This window comes from Coregonus clupeaformis, chromosome 8, assembly GCF_020615455.1.
Source record: "Coregonus clupeaformis isolate EN_2021a chromosome 8, ASM2061545v1, whole genome shotgun sequence".
NCBI lineage: Eukaryota > Metazoa > Chordata > Actinopteri > Salmoniformes > Salmonidae > Coregonus > Coregonus clupeaformis.
Window position 1 is genome coordinate 56,725,050 of NC_059199.1, and position 11,603 is coordinate 56,736,652.

The 11,603-nt window shown below is 41.9% G+C and overlaps 1 protein-coding gene across 1 annotated transcript in view; it reads right to left on the reverse strand.

Moving 5' to 3' along the window:
- The window catches only part of LOC121571995 (collagen alpha-1(XIV) chain-like), a 107,440-nt gene that overhangs the window by 11,041 nt on the left and 84,796 nt on the right, over window positions 1–11,603 (reverse strand). The window contains exons 34-39 of the mRNA XM_045222094.1: window positions 10,711–10,806; window positions 9,984–10,037; window positions 9,068–9,121; window positions 8,723–8,776; window positions 8,314–8,385; window positions 4,070–4,105 (exon numbers count right to left, since the gene is read on the reverse strand). Of these exons, the coding sequence (XP_045078029.1) occupies window positions 4,070–4,105; window positions 8,314–8,385; window positions 8,723–8,776; window positions 9,068–9,121; window positions 9,984–10,037; window positions 10,711–10,806 (366 nt within the window). The remainder of the gene's footprint in view (window positions 1–4,069; window positions 4,106–8,313; window positions 8,386–8,722; window positions 8,777–9,067; window positions 9,122–9,983; window positions 10,038–10,710; window positions 10,807–11,603) is intronic.

An 11,603-nucleotide genomic window follows, 5' to 3' on the forward strand; every position in this document is an offset into this window, starting at 1 on the left:
TGCAGAGTTTGGTCTTATAATATTACTGTCTTAGTATATTAAGCATTAAGCAACGTTAAGCGTTTTTCACGTTAAGCGTTTTAGAATTCAGTTTCAGAGTTGCTGGTGTGCTGCCTCATTGAGGTCGTTTATGTAATTTTGGTTAATCACAACTAAGCAGAACTGTCGCTGAAGACAAAATATCACAATTAAACAATGAATGCACCCCCCTTTCACAACTCGGATGTAGTTGGTGCATCCCTAAACCCATCCAAGTACAACAGGAAACATAGTAAGACGTATACATTGTAAAGAGGAAAATGATAACACAGTCACAGTAGATCCACCATTAGCCTTCCCTTTTCATATCATGCCCAAACAGCAGACAGCGCATGGACAGAGTGCTACCGTAGTCTACAGTAGGTCTGTGAGGCAGCGCACCACTGGGATATATACAGTATATAATAAAATAATAACGATTATAGTAGTAATGTTCAGAGATGCAATAGATTATTATAGTGCAGTTCTTAACTAATGGGAATATTGTTTAGCTTATTTTTGGTTTAATTTGGTTTACTTTAGTTATTTAATTTATTCAATTATTTTGTTTTTCTATACTTTTCATGCCAACTTGCCATGGCCCCCTAGAACCCCCTCGCGGCACCCAAGGGTCCCCGTCCCCACTTTGAAAACCACTGCTATAAAGCATATGACTTCAGTTTCTTGAGGGAAAGGGCTTTCTTATGAATTTTGAAGCAGTGAAAATATTCTTAATATTGCATACACTGAAACTGAAATGTATTATCGTAAACCGTAGTGTACAATAGGCAATGAATATTAACACAACAACATTGATATGAGTAAAGAGTAGTTTCAAATACAACATGTGTGGCTGTAAAGGATTTTCTGACATCTGTTTCATATTCTTCTCTGTTACAGGTATGAAGAATACCAGATGAACAAAATCATCGTAGATGAACCACAACAGCCTTCAATCTCACAATTCCTTGACACTCGTGTAGGGCGTTACAGCCTGACCCACCCACAGCAGAAGGCCATCTCCAATGCGATACTGTCTGACTTGATTATTGATTGCAATTTCCCTCTGTCTATTGTGGAAAATAAGAGCTTTCGTCACTTTCTGGCTGTGCTGGACAGCAAGTATACCCCAGTATGTCGCCGAACGCTGACCACAAAAACAGAGAGCCTTGCTGAGGAGAGACGGTCAAAGTTAAAAACTCAATTGAGCAACGCTGACCATGTTTCAGTCACTGTGGACATTTGGTCTGATCGAAAGATGAGGGGATTCCTTGGTGTCACTGTGCACTGGATGGAGCGAGATGCAGAGAGGGTACAGCTAAAGACTAATCTCTTGGCCTGCAACCGCTCCAAAGGCTCTCACACAGCAGAGCGAATCTGTGACCAATTTGAGGCAATATGTGATGAATACAACATCAAAGCTAAATTGGACTATATAATTAGTGACAATGCTGCTAACATCGCAAGGCATTTACAGTCTGCTTCCCCAGCGAACAGGAGGAAGATGAAGATGCTGGAGATAATCTTGATGATCCTGAGCTATGGCATGACTTAACCCAAGAAGACCAGCAAACCGTCGATGCTGCTATGGCAAAGAAACAGCGCCTGCAGTGTTTTGCACACACATTGCAGCTGGTTGTGGGAGACGGTTTGAAAGAAACAAAAGCGGCATGTCCTTCTCTCTCCAAGTTATCAAAACTTAGCTCCCTGCTCCACACAAGCACAACGTTTAAAGACGTCTTCGATGGTGAATTTGGGGAGCACAGAGGCATCCCTGCTGCAGTGAGCACGAGGTGGAATTCCACACTGCGGCAGGTAAAAGCAGTCCTTCATTGTGATCAGCAAAAGCTCTGCGCAGTTCTTGAGAAGGCCGGGCATAAAGAACTGTCATTCACACCACGAGAGTGGAATCTGCTGAAGGAGTTGGTGGACATCTTAAAACCGTTCGGAGAAGCAACTGATTTGACACAGGGGGAGAAAGTCATTACAATCAGTGCAGTTGTTCCATCCATCTTGTCCCTCAATCACCATCTTGAGAAGCTGAAGCCTCAAGTTCGTTTCCTGAGTGGCCTGGTCAGAGGTCTGCAGGCATCCCTGAAAAAAGATTTCTTGGGATCTTCATTAATGTAAAAATGGCCCAGTCTCAAGAAGGGATCACTGCCCCCTTTTCAGACACAGTCTACCTGAAAGCAGCTGCCTTGGATCCAGCCTTTTTGTCTGCTGTGGATTGAGCCCCATGTGCTGGTCAACCGTGACATCAAGGCAGAGGTGGCTACAACGAGTTAAAGGTAAATATTATTGACTTGCAATGCAACTTAAATGCAACGTACAATAATTTGATCTTAATCTGATATAGGATCTAATGTGATATTAATCTGACTTTAACAATAATAAAAAATTTCAGTCTTGAACAGTATCATCAACATCAGAAATAAGGGCTCTTTTGTTTCTGCTGTTGTGACACGTTTTTATTTTTATTTTTAGAATTGATCCTGCAAGATGCTGCAGAGACAGAGCAGCCTGTGCCGGTGCCTGCTGAAGAAGAACTAGAGGACATGGAAGGAGAAGGGCTGTTTGCTGCATACCATAAGAGGCAGAAAAGGGATGTTGGGACCCCACCAGCAGTACAGCTAAGTCACTACATTGACATGGCAGAAGGACAGAATGCCCTTTTGTTCTGGGCACTGAACAGTAAGACTCTTCCTTCACTCTTTCAAGTAGCCATCCGAGTCTTGGCAGTGCCTGCTTCTAGTGCTCCAGTGGAGCGAGTTTTCAGCCATGGTGGCATCATTCTGCGTCCCCATCGGGCACAAATGACTGACAGACTTTTGGCCAATTTGATCTTTTGCAAATGCAATGCAGTATAGGGGCCTCCCTCCACCTGTCCACAGCACGCATGCGCACACACACTCACTCTCTGCTCATCACCTGTCCACACAGCTCTCTCTCTCCTGTGGTAGGAGTTTCACATGGAGTAAGATCTGTTCATTTGCAGTGCAGGTTCCCACACTGTTTTTTACTTCCAGAGCTTTGGTGTTTGTCCTTCCCCGTAAACCATTTTCTCTCTCTCTCTCTCTCTCTCTCTCTCTCTCTCTCTCTCTCTCTCTCTCTCTCTCTCTCTCTCTCTCTCTCTCTCTCTCTCTCTCTCTCTCTCTCTCTCTCTCTCTCTCTCTCTCTCTCTCTCTCTCTCTCTCTCTCTCTCTCTCTCTCTCGCATTGTTCTAGTGCAATATGCTGTTCAAATACAAGCATTTTTTGGTGAAAATTAAATGTTATGTTTTTTGCTGTATTTGATTAATGTTATTGTATAAAAAGGTTTAAATAAATACAAATCTTACAGACATACATGATTTGTATACATTTTATTTCTGTGGTAAGAGGACTTGAAATGACTCGAAACTAAAATGGTAGGACTTTGGACTCGACTTGAGACTTGATGGCTTTGACTTTTGACTCGACTTGGGACTTGCCTCATCTTTGACTCGACTTGACTCGGGACTCGAGGGCAAAGACTTGAGACTTACTTGTGACTTGCATAACAATGACTTTGTCCCACCTCTGCTTTTGAGCCTTGTCTAAAAACCTTATTAGCCATGCACTGTTCGCTGTTAGGGGCGACACCAATCCATAAAGTACTTAAGACTAGAACAATAGCTCTTTAAAATATAACTGCTGTAAAGTAGAAACCCATTTTCTACAGCTGAGTAACACAGCTCTAAAGCTTTAAGGTATGCAAAATGTGTTCTGGGTGCAGTACACCGTGTGATATTCCTCTTCAGAAAACTTGTTGTAATGGTAATTGTTTACTGTCAGACTGTCAGATAACACCTATACCCCCAAGCTGAGCAGCAGCAATTACTTGAAAAAAGGGCATTACTTATTTTGAACATTGATGTTAAGAACAGTACTTACGCCACAGAATGATATTATACAGAACAAGATAAGTATCATAAGATATCTCAATTCAATTCAATTTAATAAATGCTGTATTGGCATGAATGGGTGGTTGCCACTGCTGCCAAAGCAATCTGTTTGTTATCTCTATGACTTACTCTTTCTCCCTTCTCTCCTTTGTTTCCGACGGGACCCTGCAACAGAACAAGAGGCAGAATGACAATGGACAGAAAACAATGAAGTAAAACTGTACAAATTGTTTGAGTTGTCCATTTCTGTTGTCATCTTATTCCTTTTTGCTAGGGTCATTATTTGAACCCTGGCATAACCATTTATCTGCAAAGGTCATATAATGACAAATAATAACTACGCAGTACCAGTAATTACATAGTAATTACATAGTATGCACGCCTATGTAATTACTATGTAATAACTGCTAACCTTCTCTGGCTCTCAGCCATTTTGACGTCTGGGGGCACACCAATTGAAAAGGTGTCATCCTACAAATACCTTGGTCTTTGGTTGGACGATAAGCTGTCCTACAAAGTTCATGTAGATACTCTTGTGAGGGCACTTAACTGAAATTGGGTTTTTATTCTCGTAATAAGGCTTGCTTCCCGTTTGAGGCTCGAAAGATGCTTGTTCAAGCCACTTTTCTTTTCTGTAATTCATTATGGTGACTTAATGTATATTAATGCAGCCTCTTCTGTGTTAAAGAGGCTGGACTTATCATGCAACTTTGCGTTTTGTTACAAATGACAAGTCGCTTACCCACCAGTGCACCTTGTATAAAATGGTGGGCTGGACCTCGCTTTACATACGCAGACAGCTACATTTGTATGTGTTCATTTACAAAGCCCTTCTGGGTAAACTCCCCCTCTACCTTGGTAGCCTGCTCTACTTCACCACTAGCAGTAACCAGACGCAGTCTACTAGGTCAGTGTTTCCCAACCAGGGGTACTAGGAACCCTGGGGGTACTTGGCCTATCCACAGGGGATACTTAAGAAGACCCATGAGACAATAGGCTTACTGGTAAAATGCACATGAGTGAGTACTTCAGGGGTACTCTGGGCAGAGAAAAAAACAGTTGGTGATACAGTAACCAAAAAAGGTTGGGAACCACTGTACTAGGTGGTTGCTACTAAAAGTCCCCAGGGCCGATACCGAGTTAAGCAAGACTGCCTTTTCCTATTGTGCACCGGAGACATGGAACAGTCTGCAAAATACGCTTCACCTAGATGTACTAAGTGGGTTTAAAACTCTGGCCCAAAACTCTGTTGAGGAGGAATGTAAATGGTTCCTGTAGGCCGGATCAGCTCTTAATGATGTGTTGTTGTGCTGTTTGTATTGTATGTTTACATTTTGTAATATTGTATTGACTGTTTCTTCTTTCTTGGCCAGGTCTCCCTTACAAAAGAAACAATATGTCTTAATGGGTTTCTTCCTGGTAAAATAAAGGTAAAATACATTTAATTACATCTACAAAAAGATATTGGTGCCTTGCAAGCCACCAATGTATACTGAACAAAAATATAAACGCAACATGTAAAGTGTTGGTCCCATGTTTTATGAACTGAAATAAAAGATCCCAGAAATGTTTCATACGCACAAAAGCTTATTTCTCTTACATTTTGTGCACAAATTTGTTTACATCCCTGTTAGTGAGCATTTCTCCTTTCCCAAGATAATCCATCCACCTGACTGGTGTGGCATATCAAGAAGCTGATTAAACAGCATGATCATTACACAGGTGCACCTTCTGCTGGGGACAATAATGGCCACTGTAAAATATGCAGTTTTGTCACACAACACAATGCCACAGATGTCTCACGTTTGCAATTGGCATGCTGACTGCAGGAATGTCCACCAGAGCTTTTGCCAGATAATTGAATGTTCATTCTCTACCATAAGCCGCCTTCAATGTTGTTTTAGAGAATTTGGCAGTACGTCCAACCGGCCTCACAACCGCAGACCACGTGTAACCACGCCAGCCCAGGACCTCCACATCCAGCTACTTCACCTGCGGGATCGTCTGAGACCAGCCGCACGGACAGCTGATGAAACTGTGGGTTTGAACAACCAAAGAATTTGTGCACAAACTGTCAGCAACCTTCTCATGGAAGCTCATCTGCGTGCTCGCGGTCCTCACCAGGGTCTTGACCAGACTGCAGTTCGGTGTCGTAACCGACTTCAGTGGGCAAATGCTCACCTTCGATGGCGACTGGCACGCTGGAGAAATGTGTTCATCACAGATTAAATGTACCGGGCAGATGGCAGACAGTGTGTATGGCATCGTGTGGGCGAGCAGTTTGCTGATGTCAACGTTGTGAACAGAGTGCCCCATTGACTTCACATCAATGTTAAAGTAACATTTAGAAAACATTAACTAGCTTCTATAACAGGTAGGAAATGGTGTGGACAATGTTTTCAAAGACTTTCAGGGACAATGCTGACACGTCAAGACATCCACTATTTTAATCCCCTACATTTAAAACAATCTCCTGAAGTCTGAAGTCTCCTTGGCTTCAGGCATCTCTGTCTATCACACCCCTGTCCACCATACCAGACAGACAACAGAGGTGTTGATTCCAAAAAGCAGGCAGACTTAATCCTGTTTGCATTCCTGTCCCTTTTCAAGCCTGGTGAAAATAACATTCATATTTGACATACCTTCTCCTTACAATATATTTTCTAGATGTAGAACTAGATGCATATACAGTGCATTCGGAAAGTATTCAGACCCCTTGACTTTTTCCACATTTTGTTACGTTACAGCCTTATTCTAAAATGGATTAAATTGTTTCCCCCCCCTCAATCTACACACAATACCCCATATTGACAAACCAAAAACAGGTTTTAAGAAATTTGTGCAAATGTATAAAAAAATAAAACAGGCTGAGGTCCTGAGCGCTCTGGAGCAGGTTTTCATCAAGGATCTCTCTGTACTTTGCTCCGTTCATCTTTCCCTCGATCCTGACTAGTCTCCCAGTCCCTGCCGCTGAAAAACATCCCCACAGCATGATGCTGCCACCACCATGCTTCACCGTAGGGATGGTGCCAGGTTTCCTCCATATGTGATGCTTGGCATTCAGGCCAAAGAGTTCAATTTTGATTTCATCGGACCAGAGTATCTTGTTTCTCATGGTCTGAGAGTCCTTTAGGTGCTTTTTGGCAAACTCCAAGCGGGCTGTCATGTGCCTTTTACTGAGGAGTGGCTTCCATCTGGCCACTCTACCATAAAGGCCTGATTGGTGGAGTGCTGCAGAGATGGTTGTCCTCCTTGAAGGTTCTCCCATCTCCACAAAGGAACTCTGGAGCTCTGCCAGAGTGACCATCGGGTTCTTGGTCACCTCCCTGACCAAGGCCCTTCTCCACTGAATGTTCAGTTTGGCCGGGTGGCCAACTCTAGGAAGAGTCTTAGTGGTTCAAAACTTTGATGGAGGCCACTGTGTTCTTGGGGACCTTCAATGCTGCAGACATTTGTTGGTACCCTTCCCCAGATCTGTGCCTCGACACAATCCTGTCTCGGAGCTCTACGGACAATTCCTTCGACCTCATGGCTTGGTTTTTACTCTGACATGCACTGTCAACTGTGAGACCTTATATAGACAGGTGTGTGCCTTTCCAAATCATGTCCAATCAGGTGGACTCCAATCAAGTTGTAGAAACATCTCAAGGATGATCAATGGAAACAGGATGCACCTGAGCTCAATTTCGAGTCTCATAGCAAAGGGTCTGAAATCTTATGCAAATACGGTATTTCTGTTTTTCATTTTTTATAAATTTGCACAAATTTAAAAAGAAAACTGTTTTCACTTTGTCATTATGGGGTATTGTGTGTAGATTGATGAGGATTTAAAAAAAATGTAATCCATTTTAGAATAAGGCTGTAACATAACAAAATGTGGAAAAAGGGAAGGGGTCTGACTACTTTCAGAATGCACTGTATAGTTCCTTCAATTATTTTTCCTGTCTCCGAATATCCCCATTGAACTGTTACCCTCTCTCCCAGATCCTTATACATACACATAGAAATACAGCATATTCCTGACCATGTGACCTGCCCTAGAGTAATGCCTGGTGCTCGTTATAGTGTGTAACTTTCGTTGGTCAAGTCATGAAATCAGGAACAACTCTGGGTCTAATTGTGATAGAGACACTGTACTGTAGGATTATGTACAATATATTTATATACTATATGGCTTTGCTGTCTCCCAAGACCTCCCTCCCTAATCATACACACAGCGGGCAAATCTGATTGAAATGACGTCATACTGACGTATCTGGTTGTAATGATGTCATTTCAATCAGTTCCGCTTGCTGGGTATTTCCTCAGCTAGTGGGTCAGCTCTGCTTCAGTAGTAGTAACATGCATGGACATAGAGAGGTCAGATGACTCACAGGAGGTCCCTGGTTTCCCAGTGACCCTGGAGGTCCACTTGACCCTGGTGACCCAGGAGCTCCTGGAGTGCCCTGTGGGTGAAGGAGGAGGAAAACACAAACAAACAAATTGTCATCTCACTGATTAAGCAATCACTCAAAGGAACAATGTGTAACTTTCGTTTGTCCTGTGGTAACTTGAGGTACTACAAAACATTTGGCCAAGAAGCAAAAAATAAAACAGTCACATTCGCCAAGAAGCACAAACAAGTAACCTAAAGGGGCGTACCTTTGACAAGGAAGTATTGTAAGTTGCAGATTTAATTTCACAATTCAAAGTTATAGAATGAATGTATTTTATAATTCAATGATATTAAATCAAATTCATTTATTAGTCTCTGATGCTCCATCCACACACAATCATACTTACTATAGTCCCTGGAGGTCCTGTTCGCCCCTGGGGTCCATCTTTACCAGGTAGTCCCTGTGGAAAGTTATTACAAGTACATACTAATGCCTATGAGACTGTGCTATTATGGCAGCTCATATACCACGACTTGTGGTCCTCTGTAGCTCAGCTGGTAGAGCACGGCGCTTGTAACGCCAAGGTAGTGGGTTTGATCTCTGGGACCACCCATACACAAAAATGTATGCACGCATGACTGTAAGTCGCTTTGGATAAAAGTGTCTGCTAAATGGCATATTATTATTATTATTTTATATTCACATAAATCTATTCCTTTTGATTACAGTAAACAGACAAACGAGACCTTACCCTTGTTCCTGTTTGTCCCGCTCGACCTGGTGACCCAAGAGATCCAGGAATGCCCTGCAACCGTAGAGAGAGAGAGAGAGAGAGAGAGAGAGAGAGAGAGAGAGAGAGAGAGAGAGAGAGAGAGAGAGAGAGAGAGAGAGAGAGAGAGAGAGAGAGAGAGAGCGTGTGAAAACAAAAAGGCCAGTTAAGGGTGTCAGCATGAATAAATTTGTATTGACAGGCTCGGTTGGTTGGACCATTATCCTAACTCATTCCAGATAATTAATGTTGTGAGGCCTGAGCTGTTTGTAATACACAGTCTCTTTGTATGACCTTCACAGCCGTCAAAGTCAAATTCCCTCACTCAGACACAACGAGTACTGAATGCTAATGGCATGGCTCAAAGTCTCTTACAAACAAAAGTACACATCTCCCAACTTCTACAGTAATTGACAGGATCCATCTTTATTGGCTGAGCTCAGAGATTGATTATAATGAAAGTTTATTGCATCTTGGGCATGAGTCATTACAACAGAGGAGAAATAGCTATTGTTTTGTAAAAACTGCTGTGATGTCTTGTTACGGTCCATGCAGGCGCTGCCCATAACCACAGATCTAGGATCAGGTTACCCAACCGCTAATGCTCAGATGTACCATTAGGAGGATGGAAAGATATCTGACCCTGTATCAGTGGTTAAAACCAACTTCTACCTTCTCCTCTTATTACCTGTGAAACCAAATGGTAGCAGAAGCCCTTTCACTCAATTTATGCAGCAACTCTCTCACCAGAACTCAGAATGACATGTTCCTATTAACAGCTACCTTACAGAGATATATATTCAATATGGCATTCAAAGATCTCCCTTTGTTGCAATGGTGTAATTTGAAGACTGAATGCCATTTTGTGAAAGGGCAGGAAGTGAATGGTGATCTTTACCTGTATTCCTGGAGCGCCAGCTGCACCCTTCTCACCTCTTTGTCCTGGACCACCCTGAAGTTGGAAAAAACAACAATAAATATCAACAGCAAATATCAAGCTTATTTGGAAGCTATTTCATGAGTTGGGGTCGTCACTATCTGGTCACAGTGTGCATTCTAACTACAAATGCCATTTGTTTCACAAACTCACTTACAGTAGCTGTACCCTTACTCATCCTCTACCTGTCACCATAATCCTGAATTAACAACAAATAGATCATGTCATCAATATAGCACTTGTGTATGTTATACCATCGGAATACTTTGCCATAGGTTGGCTTAAACCTGGCCTTAGTAAAGTTAAGACATCTGGGCGTATCCTTTAACGTTTTACCTGTCATTCATTAGTCATTGATATGTTAATATCAATGCAGGTGTAACCCAGTACTTCATATTTTACTGTTCTGTTTACAGTCTATTAGGTTACGATACATCCTCCCTCCTTTATGGCTTACGTTTAACAACATCCCTTGGAAGAGAAAGAATCAACATCTGAGTATTACAACAGCTTTTACAAGCTAGACTTTATAGCATGCCTAGGTAAATCAGGTATCGTAGCTACTGCATGTTATGCATGTTGGGATACTAGACTCCTCTAATATGTGCAGTATTAGATGGTGTGTGTGTGAATTAATGTGTGTGAATGAATGTGTGTGTGTGTTTACGCATGTGTATGTGTGTCTTACCGGAGGGCCCATGATGGTACGTCCGCTGGGCCCCTGGGGGCCAGGACGCCCCTGCAGCCCAGGACTACCAGCGTCCCCAACTGGACCTATCGGCCCCTGTCACAGAGACAGAAGAACACATTGATAAAGTAGATTCGAATACAGTTAACAAAGAGATAAAGTGATCCATTTTACTACAGTTCTAGTTAAATTCCCTACTATCTACAGTTATTACTACAATCTAGTATCACTGGAACAAACAGAGGAAATACACACTTAATTACAAAGTACAATTTGAAACAACAACAATATACAGTTTTTTACAATCACTTTGGCACTAATTTCAGAACCTTGACGTCATTTTTCAAAACTCTAGACACAAAACTCACAACCAATGATCAAAATGCACATTTTTCAAAACTCTAACACTTTTTTTAATTGCTTGGATACAATACACATAAAACTAAGATCATTTGTTCATTTAACAAAAATCACCTGTTCAATATGACACAACTTAACATCAAAGTACTACTATTTCAAAAGGCAATTCACACATTACATTTCAGATGAGTGTCTATTCATTTCATTACAATTATCCAACTATCAATTGATACAACTGCTCAAAATGATAAGTAACTGTTGCATTGCTCTTAATGCATAGTTGTATGGAAACAGACAAACAATATTCCATGTTTAGATCATGAAAGTTTTAAAGTAACGAGATTCATTGTCACCAATTAGCATGGAGCATGAACCAATTAGACTACATTATCTATGGATGTAATATTTCATCATCATTCTTTATCAGACACCGTTTCTATGGTCCCCTTGTAACCTTCCTTGATGAGCTCGATCAGGTCTGTAGAGCTGATGGCGTGACCTATGTCATTGTGTGGGATAATGTCAGGTTCCAC